At 38.6% G+C, this 21348-nt stretch overlaps 1 protein-coding gene across 7 annotated transcripts in view; it reads right to left on the bottom strand.

Moving 5' to 3' along the window:
- ect2 (epithelial cell transforming 2) overlaps positions 1–21348 on the bottom strand; it is a 64715-nt gene that overhangs the window by 32577 nt on the left and 10790 nt on the right. For 3 of the 7 annotated variants that reach the window (XM_069896911.1, XM_069896909.1, XM_069896912.1), the window contains exons 4-15: positions 15878–15964; positions 13941–14048; positions 12601–12674; positions 11457–11587; positions 11050–11162; positions 9634–9696; positions 9321–9558; positions 7172–8029; positions 4664–4800; positions 1568–1687; positions 1150–1218; positions 182–292 (exon numbers count right to left, since the gene is read on the bottom strand). In XM_069896911.1, the coding sequence (XP_069753012.1) occupies positions 182–292; positions 1150–1218; positions 1568–1687; positions 4664–4800; positions 7172–8029; positions 9321–9558; positions 9634–9696; positions 11050–11162; positions 11457–11587; positions 12601–12674; positions 13941–14048; positions 15878–15964 (2109 nt within the window). The remainder of the gene's footprint in view (positions 1–181; positions 293–1149; positions 1219–1567; positions 1688–4663; positions 4801–7171; positions 8030–9320; positions 9559–9633; positions 9697–11049; positions 11163–11456; positions 11588–12600; positions 12675–13940; positions 14049–15877; positions 15965–21348) is intronic. The other 4 variants (XM_069896915.1, XM_069896916.1, XM_069896910.1 and 1 more) reach the window with 3 other exon arrangements.

Genomic DNA, 21348 nt, shown 5'->3' with positions numbered 1-21348 from the left:
ATTGCATTTTAGGTTATAATCCAAACTCATTGAATTTTTAGATACAACTTCCCACTACAGATAAATTCTGAAAACAATTTGAATATTAAATTCATAATCAGCTTTCAGTTGAGTGCAAGGACATTTGTACTTTTCACACAATTAGAAGACAAGGATTTAACAGTTCTTCAGTAAAACCTACCTTCAAGAAGGCATGAAATCTTGGGTTTTGTTTTGCACACTTCCCAATAGTATCCTTGCTCATTTCAAAAAAGTTAACAAATGGTGGATAAGTCTTTACCAAGTCCTTTGACTGAAAATAAAATATCGATTGCATTTTAGCAGTTCACTGTGTCTCCTCAATGTATTTTCAAACAGTTAGATGTTTAGATCTCCAAATAACATTTGGAAGTCTTGTAATTAAACACTTAAACTTCAAAACCCACTCCTCCACATCCTTTCTCTCTCCTGATTTACTCTGATCCTCTTCCACACATCCTTATTTCCAAATTATACCCTCGACCCTTTATTCAGTTTTTCACGTTCCAACCTGCTCCACATCACAAATACACTCCTCCCAGTGCATTCACTATTCTCCTGAAACATTGTTTTCATGTGCCTTGCATTCCTTCCTTATTTGATTCCTTTCTTCATCTTCCTTTCTATCTGATCCCATAATTTTCAGATATCTTCACATCACTTCCCAACCTTCCCTTCCTCAGTTGAATATATGCCAACCAACTGCTCCTCAGCTAAATCTATCAGTTCCCAGTTATTTTCCCACCCCTCACCTCGAAACTGACCATCTCCCCTTTACTGTCCAGACCAGATGAAAGGCCTCAACCAAGGCATCAACTGTCCATTTCCTTTCACTGTTGCTCCCTGATTTGCTGGGTTCCTCCAGCTGTTTGTGTTTTTGCATCTAGAATCTCGTGTCTCATCTAGACTGGTCCAATCTTAACCTGACAACTGGATTCTAATCTGAAGCTGCTTCAACATTCTCTTCCCTGAATTATTGTCTCAGCCATCCCCATCACCACCTCCCTCTCCCAATACAAGAGCCCTTGCTAAACAACAAAAGGCTTAAAATAGAGATTTCTGATCACTATTTGTTTCAAATGACCTATACCTTCTGTGCTACATAGTTTTCAAAATAACTTTAATACTTACATAATTTTGAATTATGCCACCTATACTGTGGTTTTCTGACCAATTCAGAATAATTTCTTCAAGATCAGACTGTGAAGAAAACAGTAGGTTAATGTACAAGATAACGTTGCATTAAATACCACGTTAATATTTCCTCAAAAACAGGAGTATTAAAATGTTTAAGTATTCTATGTCATCACACAACATTTTTAGATAAAATATGATCACATCTGTTTCCAGGTTTACTTCATATATTACATGCATTTTTTAAGCTTTATAAATGAAAATTTTATTTTTAATTTATTGAAATTCTAACTGAAAATATGAACAGACATTTAAAACCAGCCAATAATTTCAGTTCCACTATTTGTAAAAGACTAATTAATTTTCTCAAAGTTACCCGAGTACATTACTAATCATAACAGAAAAATGTGCTTACCTTAATTTTTATATGCACATCCAAAATGTCTGGAATACTGCCAAAAATGGTTTTTATTTCTTCTTGTGCAAGAATAGGCCCACCAAGTTGTCCCTCTTTTTCCAGTGGAACCTTAAATAACTGAAAGCATTTCAATGTAATTATCAATGACAAAATCTAGAATGAAGATAAATTGATGGAGGTTAGGGGAGGGGGAGTTCAGAGTTTTCAATGCAACCCCTCTATGCTTGGGGAAAAGCAGGTCAGATCAGGAGATCATTTTGCAACAAATGGTACAGTTCTTTGTCTTTTGGGGCTTTCATTTTAATTTCTCATCTTTCTCCTTTTCTGACAACTGTTCTACCTCTTAATGTTCCAGTAAAGACAACAAACAAAATGTAATCTTCCCTCTGGGCAGTTTTAGTCTTCAGGACTGAGTTCAACAATTTCAGAAATGTGTTTCCCTTTTTAGTTCACAATATTTTTCTTTGCAGTTTAAGGCTTCTTGCATTTACAATATCACCGTCAGAAAAATGAGGATTATTGTGCAAGTTCCCTTTTAAGTTTGGTGATCACATGAATCATCTCATCCATTTAATTGGATACAAATTTTCACTCCACTCATGGCATTTTCTTCATAGAATTATTACCATTTTATTGGGAGAGCTTGCACTTTTCTTTTGTTTCCTTCTACTTCTTACACAGGCAGTTACTGAACAATATACTTTGTTGAGAACAAGTCCTCAGCTCCAGCCAATTGACAGGCAGCATTAACTTTATTGATAATGAATCAGCTTCATCAGTTATATTTTTTTCTAAAGTGATTTTATTTCCTTTTCCATCTTCTTTCCTCTGAACTTTCACTGTTATTTAATCATTCTCGCTTTTCACCCCGTGATGAACCTCCACTCTTTCTATTCATAGTAAAAACCCACTTATAATCAACATCTTTATTTCTGACAAAAGTTCATGTACTTCAAATATTAAATGCTTCTTTCAACAGACATTGCTTGAAGTATTACCCACACTTCCTTTGTTTAAAATGTGGTCTTTTTATCTAATTGCAAAAGGCAATCAAAACCCACATCTTCCAGTGCAATCTGTTCCCTGAACCTTCATTTAATATCATGTTTAGTAGAGAATAACTTTTGCCTGTCATAAATATAAACATTGCTTCACATCATCGTGAAAGTAAAAATGCCAGTGAAAGTTGGCAAGTATTTAAGAAAATTTGTGCAATTTCTAAACCACATTTCTCAAGCACTTTGTCTGAAAGTATCACACAGCTACTAAAGAACTTATATACAGGGAAACACCTGGATATTTGAGATCAGGAGGGTGAAATACAACAGGAATTGTACAACAGTTTATTTTAGTATTGAAAGCTGGAGGGTTGCATTTTTAGTTCAGTTATCACTCCTTCAGTTCTGCTATGGAATCTTCTCTGCCCATGCCACAACATTAGCAGATCTCACAGGGGTCATTCAGATCCAAATTGAAGTATTAAAGTTCCATGACTGACACCTCTGTAGAGGGACTGTTTGTGCATTGCCAAAACTCATTGTGGCTCTATTCTATTCAATTCTCAATTCTCTCTGTGCTCCCCAGGATGAGGTCTTTCATTCCAGATCATCAGAGATGCCCTCCTTCAAAAAATAAAAGAAGCTTCTCCTTTACCACCATCAGATCAGCCTTTGACCACATCTCCTCAAAATCCTGCACATCAGCTCTGCTGCTGGATGTGACAAGAACAGGATTCCTCTTGTCCTCACCTATCATTTCAACAGCCTCTACATCCAACATATTATCTTCCGCAGTTTCCACCACCTACAACGTGATCTCACCAATATCTCCTGCAGGGACTGCTCCCTCCATAACTCCCTTGTCCCTTCCCACTAAATTCCCCCTTGGTAACTACCCCAGTGTCTGCAGGAAGTGCTAGACTTCTGCCCACATTTGGGGCCCCTAACAGCTCTTCCAAATGAAGCAGAACTTCATTTGTGAACCTTCAAGGGGTTCACTTCTGTATCTACTGTTCCCATTGTGGCCTTCTGCATATCAGAGAAACTGAACACAAACTAGATTGTTTCGTTTAGCACTTTCATTCTATCTGCTGCAATAATAAAGACCTCCTTGAGACCATTTCAATACCTCTCCTCACTCCCACACTGACATGTCTATCTATGGCTTCATACAATACCAAAATGAGATTGAAAGAACAACCCTTAATATTCCATCTGGGCCCTCTCCAACTGGATGGCATTTACATCAACTTCTCCGGTTTCTGTTCGGCTCCTCCCGTCTCCCTCTTTTTCATCGGTTTCCTTTTTTCTCCATTCAGTGAGCTATCCCCTCCCCATCACTTCTCTGCTTTTTCTCCTTTACCCGCCCACAAATATCCACCTATGGCGTCTTGCCTGTAGGTCTGCCACCCCCACCCATCCCCCACTCCCCCCCCAGTTGTCTGAACAACGAAACGTTGGTGGTTTCTTTGCAACATAAGGAGCACTGCATGATCTGACGAGTTCCTCCAGCATTTCTCAGTATTTAAATATAATTACAGTGCCTGCAGACATTCTTGTTCAACTTTATTGTGCCTCCTATTTTCCAAGCTTATTTCATAACAAAATAAACTTTCCCTGTATTAACATTGCATAGAGTATGTTTGGTACTATTGACTAATACTATTTAAATAGTGTGCACATGAAAAAAATACACACACACACACACAACTCCCCCCCCCCCCCCCCCCCCCCCGCCCCATCCCAACATTTCATGGCATTGTACTTCAACAGGACTAGCCATTCTCAATAGGGGCCCTACCACACCCCCACCCCGCAGGCCACAGGACATTTAAGTAAAAGCCTTGTTTTCTTTTCACCTGCCGTGATAAACATTTTTTGTGGGGTTTTTTGTGTAGTCTGTAGGAGAGAAGTATAGAAAGAAAAATAAACTTTTCTGCTTCACAGGGAAGGAGGCCCATGAACTTTCAGCAGTCTTAGGGGCCTATAGCTGAAATAAAGTCAAGAACGGAAGTCCTAACACACACATACATGCAAATAAAAACCAAAGGAAAAGAAACATTTAGCTCTTCTTGATGCATTTTGCTTAACCTACCCGAATTATTGTAGTTAGAATATCTACATAATTGCTTTCTGTCTGGTACAGCTCCATGGCAACCTGCCACCGAGCAGTTGGCTTTGCAGGAACAGCTGCATAATATTTTGCTGTTTTTATACAGGACTTGGGTGTTTCTAGACAAAGGGGGGAAAAAAAAGAGGGAGCTTAATATTGGTTTTAACCTTGTATAAATGTAAATTATGAGAAAGCTGGAAAAAAAAGACATTTCAATTGATGAAACACAAGCCCAAACTTATAATCATTCTGTACCAAGTACAAAATTGAAAATAACATGAACAAAGGTTCTAAAAATACATTCTTTAATTTGCAGAGTTTGATTGGGAAAGGTAATTTATAGGTAAAAGTATGTCTGGCAAGTGGGATGGTCTTTAAAGAGAGACAGAGAAAGTTGACATGTTCCTGCTAGAGTGAAGAGCAAGGCTAACAAGATTAGGGAAGCCTGGATGACCAGAGATGCTCAGTTCTAGTCAACAAAATGAGGTGAAACAGTTGAAATCAAGCAAATCCTTTAAACATGATAGATGTTATTAAGAGGGAAATAAAGAGGGTAAAGAACAAGCAAATAAAAGGTTAAGGAGAATTCCAAAATATTCTACAAGAATATTAAAAGAGCAACTAGGAAGAAATGAGGGCCCCTTTAAAGATCAACAGATCATCTTTGAGGAGCAAAATGAGATGGACAAGGTCCAAAATGACCATTTCTCATCTGCATTTACTGCAGAGGCACAGAGGCCAGGGAACTTGAAGTAAATGTCTTGAAGAGAGTCCAATTTACAGAAGAGGTGCTACTGAAAATGTTGAAATGAATTTAGAGGCTGAACATGGGCACCCTACATTATGGGAAGTGAAAAAAATTGCAGTAAACCCTGAAAGGGATATTTCCAAAATTATTAGGGCACAGGCAAAGTGCCAAAAGACTGGAGGTGGCATATATTATGCTTTTATTTAGAAAACAACAGAAGGGCAAACAGGGAACTGCAGACTGGTGAACTTGATGTCAGACATGGACAAGTTGCCAGAAGGGATTCTATGAGAAAGGATCAATATACATTTGCAAAAGCAAAGGAGAGTGAACAAGACTTTGTGTGTGAAATCAGGTCTCAAATATATGAAATTTCTTTGAGAAGGTGACGAAGAATGCTGAGGGCTGGACAGCAAACATTATATGGAATGAAAGTACACAAATGCTGGAAGAACACAAGCATCTAGTAGAAGAAGTAAGTCAACATTCATCAAGACTGGTGAAAGAAAGGAATGTTCAAAGATTTGAAAAAGGGCGATTATATGGACTTTAACAAGACTTTCAACAAAGTCCCATATAGATTGCTAGTCCAGCACGTCAGATTGCATGGGATCCAAAGTGAGTGGCTATTTGGATACAGAATAGACTTGATGGCAGGAGACAGAGGGGTGTTACTCAGATTAAAGGCCTGTGACTGTTGGTTTTTAACCAGATAACAATGCTGGGCTCAATGTTGTTTCAAATCTGAAAAAAAATCTTAAATCTCAATAAATATGAAATCTGTTTGTTATCAAAGACATTACTATAAATTACAATGTAGTGAACATGATGGGTAAAGTTGCAAATAACATCAAATTCATGGCTTAGTCTGTGGAAAGTGAAGGTTATACAGGATGCAACAGCACAGAACTGGGAAAATGATTTAAGAATGGCAGTTGGAATTTAATTTGGACAAGTACAAAATGTTGCACTTAACAGAATAAACCAATACAGAACTAACACAGTAGAAGTAAGGGCCATGGACAATGTTGTAGAACACAGAGATTTGATAATGATGACAACTTGGGGGTATAGTTACATCATTCATTGAAACTGGAGACACAAAAAATGGTGAAAGTGATTGGCATGCATACCTCCAATTGGAGCAATGAGTGCAGAGCAGGGACGTCACATTACAACTATACAAGATGTTGGTGAGACAGCTCTCGGAATATTGTGACAAGTTCTGGTCACCCAACCATAGGAAATATATCATTAAGATGGATGGATACAGAAAAGGTTCACAATAAATGTTATCAGGATTGTTTAGTTAGGATTACAAAGCTGGATAAAATGGGACTTTACTCCTTGGATGAACATAGGAGCATAAGTGGGGGGGGGGGGGGGGCGGGAAGGGAGTGGGTTTCTGGAGCTTTACAAAAATCAAAGGGACATAGACAAGGTAATTAGCAGGTCTTTTTTCTAGGTTAGGGAAAAGGCAAGACCAGAGAGCATAGATTTAAGGTGAATAAAGAATGATTTAAAAAGGGACTTGAGGTGCACCTTCACACAGAAAGTAATGGGTATATAGAATGAGCTGCTAGAGGAAGTTAAGGTGAAGACAATTGAAATATTTAAGAGCTATTGATCTATGTCTTGAATTCATCAACTTTTTAAAAAATATACATGCAAAATATAAGAGATCACGACAAAAAACATTATTTTTTTTTATTGGCAATGGCAATATTGAAGAACATTTGTACCTTCAATAAAAAATGCATTGACATCCCAAAAAGTAAAGCTTTGAACTGCAACACATTCAGAGATTGAGGACATTTCTATGCCTTTGAGTGAAAACAGGGTTTCATAGATAGAGCTTTGTTGGAATTTATCACTGCTGCATTTCTGTAAGTATTGATGCATTTGTTCATTAGATAATGTCTTCAATTCTTGATATTTTGATGCAACCGTATTGGAAAATGCACCACTACTGTGTTTTTGTAAGTTGACAAGATCTCCATCTTTATCTGGACATATTGGAAGCCTCGTCTCCTGATCACAAAATCCAACATCCATATTTTTGGCACAGTCACTGTGTTGAAATTCTGTAAATTTCCTACAATCTTGTGATAAGTGAGTGTCTTTCCTAAAGTTTCCTACATCATCCTCTCCATTATTCTTCTGAGGCAAAGCTTTAATAATGTTTTCTGTAATAGAGAAGGAAGCATCTCTCTCACTAACTGTGCTGTTGCAAAGGATACTTTGCTTAGTTACTCCTGGGAATTCTCCAAAGTACTGCTTTTGAGGAAAGGTTGCTCCTGTTTTAATTCTAATCGGAGATGCGTCTTCAAACTCAAAAACTAATTTTACCTCTGGAGTGCTATTTGCAGGGCCAACAGTATAACAGTCAGACCGTTCTTCCCTTTGCTGAAGAAATTCTAGAAGCTTTCCATGCTGCTTTATTTCTGAGTTTCTATGATCAATAAGCTTGCCAGAATTTTCTCCACTTCCCTGCCATCTCTGGGCTCTCCAGTTTGGGATTGGCTTGCGAATTTGCATAAAGGTGCCCTGCTGTCTATCATTTGTTCTATGCATCTTTACTATCCTGTGCTGTGAATATTCTGAAAGAAAAATAAGTAAGTAACTGATAAACAGTATCATACTGACTATTTCTTCCTTAACATTATAGACTTAGATTTTTTAAAATCTTATTGACAAATTCATTCTTTTAAAGCTTCATTCAATATATTTCACTGCATTCTCATTGAGCCCATTTAATGATGTTACAGAAAGAGGCGACATAGCCAGTGATTCCAAGTACCTAGACTTCAAAATGACATTTCATCAAATACACAAGCAAATTTAAATACTCAGACTCAAAAAGAGAAAGTCAATCAATAGTCACACAAATTATAACAAAAAAAGTACTGTGGTGTACAGTTCTTTACCAGGTTGATTGGGTGGAGGGGAATAGTTAACATTTCATTTCAATAAACTACCCTTGGGTACACAGAATTTGGGTTAAATGTTAGAATACAAAGTTCAAACCTAGGAAAGTGGCAAACATCAACATGACAAAATTTGGTGAAATAGGAATGCACGTGGCAGACAAAATGCAGGGCATACATGGGCGAAGTGGTTTATTCACTGAAACAATTCAAGTAGTTCAGGTGCAAAATGGCCATAATATGGTCAGTTTTTTTTTAAAAAAAAAAAGGTGGGTAGAATATCACATCAGTTGGGATGTCTTTATAAAAAGAAATTATAAAAGCAAGTTACATAACTTTTCACAGGCAAGTTCTGTCACTTCCTGGAAGTGACAGCTTTCAAAGCCTTGAAGAAAACTGCAGAGGTGTTGTTGAGCTACCACTTCATAGAACTAGAAATCTAGGTTCAATCCACCTTTTCAACATATATTTCTCACAAATGTGTGGATTTCCCCCCCAATGTCGCACTTTCCTCCTACATCCCAAAGATATTTGCCTGGTATTTCATTATTGTAAAAACCTATAATATGAAAGGAACTAAGTGAGAAAATGGGATTAAGGGATTGCCCCAAGAGCCACCAAAAACTGTTTCTTTATGATACAAAAAGAGATTTAATAGGGCAGTACCAGAGATCAGAAAAACAGTTGATGGCCCTTTACAAAATGAGAGCAAGAGGTAATTCGTTGGAAGGGTACAAAAAACAAAGTGATGACCCAAAATGAAAAACCTGTAGAGGTGATAGTGATAGACTTGATTGCAATTTTCAGAATGAAATGGATATTTGGAAGCAACATCAAAATATAGGAAGATGGAGAAATTAAAGTGGATTCAAATGGCTGAGCCCTTTCAAAGTTTGCACTTGCACAACAGTAAGGAAACCTCCTATTGAGAGCATGATTTTTTTTAGTTTTGGCGTCAACCCACCTCCACAGGTGTCTGGTGTATTAGAAACATCCAACAAAGATCCCAGCGATACTGAAGCTTCTGCCGATGGCCTTTTGCATGGGGGGAAAGGCGAAAAGTTGTCAGTCTCTCGAGTAAACTGTGCAAGTGTATCCCGCAAACGACGTCTCTTGCGCGTGCTATTTGGTGTGCTCAATGAAAGCAAAGACACAGACTTCTTCAGCGCTGGACTTCCTGACTGTAATGAGAAAATAAAATGCTTTTTTTTTTTTTTAAAAAGTTCGAGTAGCTCCAGAGATATACATATACTAACAAGGATTAAATAAGTAAATACCTCTTCAAACAAGTACATGGACTCTCCAGCTCTTGCATCCATCTGTATGCTTCCCCAGAACCACTGAAAATAAAAATTAAAAACAAATTAATCAGCACCTAAACATTTCAGAACATGTTAACAGCTATCATAACAGATCAACAAAAGTGAAGACCATTTCCAGGGAAACATATTTTGAAAAGTGAAACTCAAAACTACCACATTTTGAATCACAATGACTAGTTTTCAAGAAAAATGTTTGAGTTCACTTATTGTATAGGAGATGGACTTTAATAAAGATGAAAAAGGAAAAGACAGAAGAAACTGTTAAAGTAGTAGGCTGTCATTATAACCAATATCCAAATATTTCCCCATGAGTTCAACACCAAAAGGAAACACAGGTACAATTTCAAAGGTTAAAAGTGGAAAGAGCCATTGATTAATCCTCTTTTGTTCCCCCCCCCTCCCCAGATATAATCAGTTCTTAAATATATGGTATTGTAAAGGGATTGTTTATGTGGAAGACTGCTATGAAAGAGGACAATTAATGTTATTTGAACAATTGAGGAACAAATATGATATACCATGTAATACTCTTTTTTGTTATTTTCAATTAAGGGAATATTTGAGGGATAAATTATGGCCAACAATGGTTTTTATCTAATTGTACAAGAGGTAGAACTTATTAGGTGTGACAATGTCAAAAAATTTATTTCTTTGATATATTTGTTATTATAAGTAGGAACTCCTAAATTTGGATTATAAAGATAAAGACTGAAATGGGAAACATTTAAATACTATGATAGATCAACAAATTTTGGAAAATTTATGTAGAGATTCTATGACTAATACTAGTTAATGTAAGGTATAGATAAGATCAATATAATTTTTTTTACATCAATTATATCATACACAGAAGTTGAATAGTCTAAAATCAGATTTATCAGATCAATGTTTTAGATGTGGTGAGGATGTGGGGTCTTTTATACAATCAACACGGTCTTGTTCAAATGGGAGACCCTTTTAGGTGTCAACAAATAATTTTTTTTTTTAAAAAACAAGTTTATAGGAGTTGTTTTTCCGTTAAATCTCGATCTGTTTTTTATTAGGAAATATTGAAGATTCAAGATTCTTTGTTGCTTTTTCTTATCTTTTAATACTTGTATTTTTTACCTTTTCAATTTGAAAATGTTTTTTCCCTTTCCTTTCTCTTTATTGGGTGGGAGGGAGGGGTTTTGGGTGAACAGCAAATCATCATTTATATAATCAATTTGTTCTCCTTTTTGTTATCTATATTATAATTGTAGTTACTGTATGTATGGAGCATTAAATATTCCAAAAAATGTGGATAAATGTAAAAGACAGAATGAAGGATAAAATAATGTCCATTATTCAAAGTTCAATAATTGATATTTTGTTTAAAGAAATCTCTCTCACCTCCTGTTTTACAACAAAGAGTTTTTTTGATGGTTCAAATGGCAGTTGTTTCACTGAATTTTCCACCACAAGATGAGTGCAGGTTTCATCAACAAGATTCAAGTATTTTCCACCTGTAAAGGACGAGTAGATTGCAAAATAATTTAAATTAAATCTTCCATTGCATTGAGCAATGGAATATATTTACCAACTTTCAAGGTGCACCCCACTGGATCTAAACATTTTTCTTCAACATTAACCACCATTCAAAATAAGTCAGAAGCCATGCATATATTGGCAGCAAGGATTAATACTTAGTAGTTTGCACATGAGGAAAGAGTTTTATTACCAATCAGGTTGCATTTAAAATTCTAGAAATACTAGATTCAAAAACAACTAATTTTCAGAACTGTACATCATCTACAAACCTTGCATTTCTGTCATTTCTTCCATACTTCGAAGTTCTTCATTTGAAAATCCCAGAAATGTTAGGATACAGTCTTGAAATGGAGGTACTTTAAATTCATTTCGAAAAGCTTCATCAGTAACATGGAAATCACTGCAGGACAAAACTAACTGTTAATCTTGCACCTTCTTTGTTGATGAAAAAGTCAATTTTGAACTTCAAGTACTTATCCAGTTCCCTCAGACTTTAGAAAGCTAGCCAGCATTGCTCTGATACTCACATGAAAGCCGTAAAATAGCATGGCTACTGGAGAGCAAATCAGCAAACATCCCAAAGGTCAATTTCCCAATCCATCCTGTTGTTTACAAGGAATGGGATAGAGCATATTCCATGTGTCAAATTAAGTGCAACTAAAATCAACCAAATACTTGAGAACATTGACACCATCAAGTTCTCCTTCAAATTACATGTCATTCTGATTTGGAAACATATTATTGGTCTTTCATTCATGGGACCACACCCTGTAGCTACCTATCCTATGAAAAAGTAGATTCACCAAAAGGAATGCAGTAGTTCAAGGGGACCACAGCAATCCACAAGAGCAATTAAAGATTTGTTAAAAACAATGATCCTTTGCCCTTTTTCTTTAATACCATCCACTGCTTAAGACCCTAGGTCTGATTTTGAGTCATCTAAACCTGTTGTACACAGCATACAACTTGCTCTACCCACTTTAGACCTGCAATTGCATGGCTCAGTATCATTCACCAATTTGTAGCAGAGGCCATACCACATCTCTCCACAAATAATAAATCAGACAATGAACCAGAGTCACTACCTTGCTTCCTCCTATTTTTCTTACCCTATTTCTTTTGGATGCTATTTCTAGCAACATTTGCACAGTGAGGCTGCTAAGCAACAAATTTCATGGCATTATCATGATGATAAATTTTAATACTCCTTTTTGTGGCCATTCCATTGTATCTCTCATTCCCAGGAACAGATTCTGTGTGTTGAGAGAGATACCAGTGCATGGGAAATAAAGTGTCACAAAGCTCCAAACTTTAAATATCCTCAAATGGTTTCTCATTTACTATTCCCAAATCAAACAGACACTTTGCCAAATAAGGAAGAACATTTTTATAATAACAAATTTGAAAACTTACATTTCATTTCTTTTTTCCCAAGCTTTAAAAATCCATTCTGCTTTCATTATTGGAGTCCCCATACTGACAGCAGCCTGCAAATGTAATATTACACATTTTTAAAACTTTTGTCAATATTTGCTCATCAATTCTGCTGTTGTAGCAACATGAAAATTGATCTTGACCACTTCAAATACATCCACCTACACTTTCGTCTATACAGAGTACAAGAAAGCTATCGAACTGCAGACAGCAAGGCTCACTGAAATTTCGAATGTTGTCATTACCTATCATCTTTACATGGACACTAACAATAAGCTGGACTTCTACTAAGTTTTCCTATCCCAACGCAGGGGCACCAAGTAGAAAGGCAGCACCATAATAAAATCAATATAGCTCAGATTCAGCTAAGAGTCATCTGCCAGACTAGCAAGGAAATGACACAATTACCTTTGGTGACAAGATAGTATATCAGTCATACATGTTTAACTGTCCATTTCCCCCCCCCCACCACCACCACCACCCAACCAACAAATCTTTTTTATATTGTCTGATTTTTGGCAGTCCTGAAGAATGGATGCTGTGTGATCTGATGAGTTCCTGCACTTAGCCCCAACATCTGCAGTTGTACTGGGCCCTGATGAGATCTCACCTGGAGTATTGCATCCAGTTCTGGTCCCCATATTTAAGAAATGACACGCTTGCTATAGAGGGAATGCAGCGCAGGTTGACAAGGTTAGTTCCTGGGATGGCAGGATTGTCATACGTGGATAAGTCAGAAAGACTTGGACTATAGGCAATGGAGTTTAGAAGGATGAGGGGAGACATGATTGAGGTATTTTGGATTATCAAAGGGCTGGACAGGGTGAAATCAGAGCACATGTTCCCATTGATGGGTGAGACTAGGACTAGAGGGCATACTTTAAGAATACAGGGAAAGCCATTTAACACAGAAATAAGAAGAAAATCTTTTACCCAGAGAGTTGTGGGTCTGTGGAATGCATTGCCACATAGGGTAGTGGGACAGATTCGTTGGATAGATTGAAGAGAGAGTTGGGTAAGGCTCTTGTGGGCAGAGGAGTTAAGGGTTATGGGGATAAGGCTGGGATTGGTTATTGAAAGGGAAAGATCAGCCATGATCCGATAAATGGTGGTGCTGGCTCGAAGGGCTGATTGATCTACTCCAGCACCTATTGTCTTCTTTACGCCCATTTGTCAGCTCATTTTCTCACCTCTGCCCTCATGCCATTTTATTTTCTAGCCTAAAGCCAGTTTTATTACAAATTATATTCAGTTTATCCAAAATTGCACATTATAATTTCAATTTACAAAACATCCAAAAAAAAAAAAATGTTCCATACCCTGAACTTTTCACTTTGGGTAGAATGTGTCACAAGATGTGTTATTTTGCCAGTGTATTCTTTTCGAATGGTTGCTCCCATATGATGTGCCAGAGTGACAAGAATAAGCTGCAGTAGAAGGACAACAGTGAAGAAGTTTTCACATAATTCTAAAAATATAAGGAAACTCCAATACCTGGGACTCAACACCCCATCGTGTAATTGGATCCTGGACTTCCTCACCGCCAGATCACAGTCAATGAGGATGATGTTCTTAGCTCCCTGTTCTACTCACTTTACACCTATGAATGTGTCGCTCAGTACAACAATAACATCATTTACAAATTCATTGACGATACCATGGCAGTGGGTTGTAAACAAAGGGGCAATGAGTCAGCATATCGGAGGGAGACTGAAAACTTGGCTGAATGGTGCTCCAACAGCAACCTCAAACTCAAAATCACAAAAACCAAAGAGCTGATTGTTGACTTCAGGAAAGGAAAAAAGGTGCACAATCCAGTGATTATTGGGGGATATGAGGTGGAGAGGGTGAGCAAATTTAAATTCCTGGGAGTCACTATCTCAGAGGACTTTGCCTGAACCCACATACAAATGGCATCGTGAAGGTAGCACGTCAACACCTCAACTTCCTTAGGAGTTTACAGAAATTTGGTATACATCAGAAACCCAGGCAAATGTCTAGACGACTGACTGGCTGCATCACAGTTTATTATGGGGACACCAAACCCCCTGAGCACAAAGCCCTGCAAAAGGTAGTGGCCATAGACTGGGACATTCCAGGCAGAAGGGAATGCTGCCATCAGAGAGCAGCAGCAATTATCAAGGATCTACACCATCCAGCACACGCTCTGTTCTCGCTGCGACCATCAGGAAAGAAGTATAGATATCACAAGACTCGCACCACCAGGTTCAGGAATAACTGCTACCCTTCCGCCACGACTCCTCAACAACAAACTCAATCATGGACTCATTTGAGGACTCTTACTTTTGAATTTTATTGATTTTTGTCCCCTCTCTGCTTTGCTCAGCTTGTTTACACTTCTTCATTTATTTACATGTGTAAGTTGAATCAGTTTTTTTTTTACACTACCAATAACTAGTAATTCTGCCTCACCCATAGGAAAAAAATCTCAAGGTTGCATATGATGTCATGTATGTACTCTGAGAATAAATCTAAATCTGAAAAGCATTCGATTTTTGTGATGTTGCCCCAATAGCATTTAAAACAAAAAAAACTCCATTTCCTTAAATCCACTCATGCAAAAGTTCAATAATTATCTGCCCCCATCAAATTACATTTATCAATTTTGTGGAGTACATTTGATATTATTTACTCTTCAAAGCCAAATGCTGTCACAATAAACCTGACAATAATAGCAGATGAAAATATAACATCCTTATGAAATTCTACATAGCTACAAATCTCAGCTTGTATTAAAGCTTTACTATATTATTAAATGGAGTCGACCATTTCTCATAAAGGGCATTCTGTTACAAATCAAAAGCATCACGTTTACATCATGTACTCATCGACTGCAGACAGAACAATTAGAGGTGAAAATTATATTGCCATCTGCTACTTACAGCAACATCAAAAACACAAAAGTTGAAAATTTATTCAAACTTTAAAAACAATTCATCCAACTTTTTTTTTTACTGAAAAATGAATCCTTTGTATTATTATTAAAGATGTAACGAAAATGTTGTAAGAAAATTTAGCTCTATTTATTCCTTAAGAACATCTCATTGATCTATGGAATGAGAATAGAAGTTTTCCAGACTCTATATGCACGATTTAAGTGGAAAAAATGTAATGGGGTGAAGTGGCATCACACATTTTGAACAAAGTAATAGCTTGCAGTATCAAAATATTTGTGGATCATCACTTTTTGTATGACAGTCATTGGAACAATTTTGACTCAAGAGTAAATTCTTACCAATTGGTCTTTCTTGAATCCAGTGAAACACAAATTGAGATCCAACATACATGTACAGTACAATGGTCGTTTTGTGAAAGGCAGGGGCTTGATGGAACAAATAATGAAACATTAATTAAAAACTTTTAGGTTTAAAGTGGATGCCAAATTAGAAACTTAGAAGATTAAATATACATGGCGCTCAAGTTCTGAAATTCTAAAACATGTCACACAGCAGGTGGAGGCCAAAATGCAAGTTTATTTTCACGGCAGTTTCTTCTTTTTTTTAAATAATCAATCCACAGAATTTGAACAATTACATTCAATAAAACAAGTTCACTGGTGTGGGACACCAGTCCGGGAGAACACAATCCTCCTTCTCACCCCCAATGAGAAGCAGAGGCCTGGGACAATGACCTATTAAAAAAAAAAGTGACCATGACAGCAGACAAGTGAGGGGCTCAGTGGCTGAAGGACCAACTCAGGCTGTGGGCCGCTCGAGACAAGCTTGTGAGAATCAGTTATCGAGACTGGGATTCAAGAGGGTACAGAGGGCAAGAAAGACTCCCAAAAAGGTCTGGGCACTGAAAGCTTCCCGGTTGTTTGGAGGTTTGGATCAAGGAGCTCGGGTTTGCCAATGGATTGAACAGATACTGTGTGGGTGCAGAAGTTCTGGAGGCAAAGCCACGGACATTCAGCGTCTCTGAAAGGACTCTCTCTCCCTTATTGATGGGGACACCAAACAATGCTAATGGTGCCTTTGCATGGTTTGTTTGCTGAATTTGTCTATCATTACATTTTGTGTGTTAGTATATGACAAACATTTTGTGTGTTAGTATATGACAAAAACAAAAACAAAGGCGAGAAATCAGACTGCTCAAACTACAGGGGAATCACGTTGCTCTCCATTGCAGGCAAAATCTTCGCTAGGATTCTACTAAATAGAATAATACCTAGTGTCGCCGAGAATATTCTCCCAGAATCACAGTGCGGCTTTCGCGCAAACAGAGGAACTACTGACATGGTCTTTGCCCTCAGACAGCTCCAAGAAAAGTGCAGAGAACAAAACAAAGGACTCCACATCACCTTTGTTGGCCTCACCAAAGCCTTCGACACCGTGAGCAGGAAAGGGCTTTGGCAAATACTAGAGCGCATCGGATGTCCCCCAAAGTTCCTCAACATGATTATCCAACTGCACGAAAACCAACAAGGTCGGGTCAGATACAGAAATGAGCTCTCTGAACCCTTCTCCATTAACAATGGCGTGAAGCAAGGCTGTGTTCTCGCACCAACCCTCTTTTCAATCTTCTTCAGCATGATGCTGAACCAAGCCATGAAAGACCCCAACAATGAAGACGCTGTTTACATCCGGTACCGCACGGATGGCAGTCTCTTCAATCTGAGGCGCCTGCAAGCTCACACCAAGACACAAGAGAAACTTGTCCGTGAACTACTCTTTGCAGACGATGCCGCTTTAGTTGCCCATTCAGAGCCAGCTCTTCAGCGCTTGACGTCCTGCTTTGCGGAAACTGCCAAAATGTTTGGCCTGGAAGTCAGCCTGAAGAAAACTGAGGTCCTCCATCAGCCAGCTCCCCACCATGATTACCAGCCCCCCCACATCTCCATCGGGCACACAAAACTCAAAACGGTCAACCAGTTTACCTATCTCGGCTGCACCATTTCATCAGATGCAAGGATCGACAATGAGATAGACAACAGACTCGCCAAGGCAAATAGCGCCTTTGGAAGACTACACAAAAGAGTCTGGAAAAACAACCAACTGAAAAACCTCACAAAGATAAGCGTATACAGAGCCGTTGTCATACCCACACTCCTGTTCGGCTCCGAATCATGGGTCCTCTACCGGCACCACCTACGGCTCCTAGAACGCTTCCACCAGCGTTGTCTCCGCTCCATCCTCAACATCCATTGGAGCGCTTACATCCCTAACGTCGAAGTACTCGAGATGGCAGAGGTCGACAGCATCGAGTCCACGCTGCTGAAGATCCAGCTGCGCTGGATGGGTCACGTCTCCAGAATGGAGGACCATCGCCTTCCCAAGATCGTGTTGTATGGCGAGCTCTCCACTGGCCACCGTGACAGAGGTGCACCAAAGAAAAGGTACAAGGACTGCCTAAAGAAATCTCTTGGTGCCTGCCACATTGACCACCGCCAGTGGGCTGATAACGCCTCAAACCGTGCATCTTGGCGCCTCACAGTTTGGCGGGCAGCAACCTCCTTTGAAGAAGACCGCAGAGCCCACCTCACTGACAAAAGGCAAAGGAGGAAAAACCCAACACCCATCCCCAACCAACCAATTTTCCCCTGCAACCGCTGCAATCGTGTCTGCCTGTCCCGCATCGGACTTGTCAGCCACAAACGAGCCTGCAGCTGACGTGGACTTTTTACCCCCTCCATAAATCTTCGTCCGCGAAGCCAAGCCAAAGAAAAAAGATATGACAAGAAAGGAATCTTGAATTAGATCCTTTCCTAATGCTGCATTTATATTCTAAACACATTTATGAAAATACTGTATATACATCCCAAGTTCCTGAAGCTATAATTTACAAAACATCACATTTGAACAACTGACTCTGTTTAAGATTCTTCACAAAGAGGGCACAAGCAGCCATTTGAGGTAAGCTGGTGCCTCGGAACAAACAGTTCAAGGTTATTCAGGTTTCTTCATGGAGGAAGTTCATCTTCCTTTTGACTGATAAAGAGCATGCATCTGTGCTACTAAATACACGCTGCCAGAAGTACTGCTACTTTTGGAGTTTTATGCATTCACTGCACCATTTTAACATCCACATCACAAGTTTGACATTATTTGTTTATACATAAGCAGATATCAGGAGGAAACTAGTATTTTAGGTAACTACTTCACAAAATTACAAACATATATTTGCACCAACACAAGCATCAAATTGGAAGCATGAAGTAACACAAGGCAGCCATCCATGGAAAAGGAAACACTTTTTAAGATTGTCAACAATTTAAAATACAACTGCTTTTACAAAATTTCAAAAGCAAAAACCATGCTGTTTAATGGAACGTGAACAGTATTTTGGGCAAAATTACCATTTAAAATCCATTTTTTTCTAGATATAGGCGAAGTTGCAATAGAAGCATTTGGCATTCACACTTAATTCACGCTATAAGGAGTTTGTATGCTCTCCCCGTGTCCGCATGGGTTTTCCTCAGGGGTTCCAGTTTTCTCCCACCCTATGTTTTGAAGGGGGTTGTAGGTTAATTGGGTGTAATCGGGTGGCATGGCTCATGGGCCGGAAGGTCCCGTTTCTGTTCTGTATGCCCAAATTAATTTTTTTAAATTTAATTTTCACACCAGATGACAAGGAGAACCTTCAAATGCTGATGTCCCTCTGCACTTCCTGCCTGTATTGGGAAGGGTTGTTGCTGTCAAGTGACAGCACTGCCCCCCTACCTAGTCAGAGGACCCACCAGCTGCCAATCAAGGTTTGGTTCCATCCCACCTACAAATTCACACCTGCTGTTTGACCCATGTAAATTACCTGGACTCTACAGCCTGCCTGTACTTGGCTGTTGTAATTGGATTAACTCTCCTGGCACTGAACTAATGACCTGGGCTGGACCCTCCAGCACTATAAAGATGCCATGTGCTCTTTGTTTTCTTTCTCTTTGCCAGCTTGGGACTAGCCTGCTTTACTCCAGGTCTATAAATATGGAAGGGTGCTAGAGAAGCTGATGGTAAGATGTGCACTGTTAAAAGGTTTGGGAGGGTTTAATTAGTGTCGCTTGTAGCATAGAACCATGCCTGCAGTGTGTCAAGGATGGTAGGGCATCGTAGTGAGGTTTTCCTTGTCACTATGTGCCAGTTCATTGTATGAGTGTATGTCTGCATATTTTGTTCCCACGCTATTTTCCCCATGTTCATTAATTGTTTGCTATTTCCCACTGCTGCTGTAAAGTGTGTGTACGTGTGTTGCATCTGTTACCATTTCTCACACTTGCCTTCTGTAAATAAACTCCTTCCCTACCAAAACTGTGTTCTGAGTCCTTACCTTAGAGACCTACCAGTCACAACACTCCCCAACCCTTCAGAGTGGTGAAATGTTTAAGTTTGGAAAATGTTGCCAGAGCGTCCAAGTTGTGAACAAAAGTAAATTTTATAGATGCTACACACTGCAGCAGAGCAAGACAGGGTTGAACAGAATAAATGTTTAGAGTGGTGGCAAATTAAGTAGGGTGCTTTGTCCAGGAAGGGGTTGGAAATTACATTCATCCATGTAAGAGTTACATCATGTTTGAGACATGTTTTTATAGACATTAGGAGAGCTTATGGGATGTCCAGGCAAATCATTTGCTGCAGGAGGGACATCACGTGATGCCATAGGACCTGACTCCCTTGGCCAATTAGTTTAAAAAGTGCTTATTAATAAATGTTTTAAACTAATTGACATTTTTAAAATACATCTAAACACTTTGATTTTATAATAAAAATGCCTCAGGAGAGAGAACAACTTGTAGCAGCATTACCTGGAGCCTGACAAGAAGGCCTACTTTGACGATGAAGCAGGGAGCTAGCACTCGGGCAGCTCCCCGGATGACTGATCCTTTCAAAGGGCCGTCCACTGGCGTCACTCACCCACAACTAGGGAGATGACGTCAGGGAAAAACCTGAAACTGAACTGCACATTCACGAGAAGTTGCACATGCAGAGCAGCAAAACACAAAGCACTACTGGGAAAAGGACTACAAGCCATGAAAAAGTCAGGGACCTTCACTTCAGCACCGGATGATGAGGTGTCGGGCTCCAGAAGAAAATCTGCGTGAAGAGTAGGAAGAAGAGGAAGAACAGTAGGAAGAGGAGGTAATTAAAGGAATTAAAACTATTTCACAAAGTAGGATTAACTGCAGCCACAATACATCAGTTTAAAGTAATGAAAGTGGAAATGAAGGGATTGAAGGATGAAAAAATAAATGCATAAATGAAAGAAATGAAGGGGAAACTAATAGAGTGTTAGAGATTGTGAATAAATTTAAGAACTTGAACAAAATGGATGGGAAAATAACCAGAGCACAAGAGGAAATGCAACAAGTTGAAGACTGGGAGTCCAATGTAGTTACAATGAACCAAAAGCTTTTAGAGAAAGTGGACATATTGAAAAACTTCAGCAGAAAGAATAAGATTAAAATTATGTTCCAGAAGGGAAAGAAGGTCAAAACCAATTTGTTTCTTTTTCAAAAAATGGATCCCAGAAGTTTTGGGAAAGCAAAATTTTGAAAATCCAATTGAAATTGAAAGAGCTCAGAACTCAGAGCAAAACCTTTTCCAAATCAGAAGTTGCATTCTATATTAATTAAATTTCTATGATATCAAGACAGAGGGAAGGTTTTAAAGTCTTGCTGTGAGAGGGGCAAGGGAACAGAAAGGCCCGCTTCAATGGGATGAAAATAGAATTTTATTTTATCTTGATTTGAGTAATGATATACTGAAGAGGAGAGAATTT

This window comes from Narcine bancroftii, chromosome 9, assembly GCF_036971445.1.
Source record: "Narcine bancroftii isolate sNarBan1 chromosome 9, sNarBan1.hap1, whole genome shotgun sequence".
Classification (NCBI taxonomy): domain Eukaryota; kingdom Metazoa; phylum Chordata; class Chondrichthyes; order Torpediniformes; family Narcinidae; genus Narcine; species Narcine bancroftii.
The sequence above is the reverse complement of the archived record's forward strand: the minus strand, read 5'-3'. Positions and strand labels throughout refer to the sequence as shown.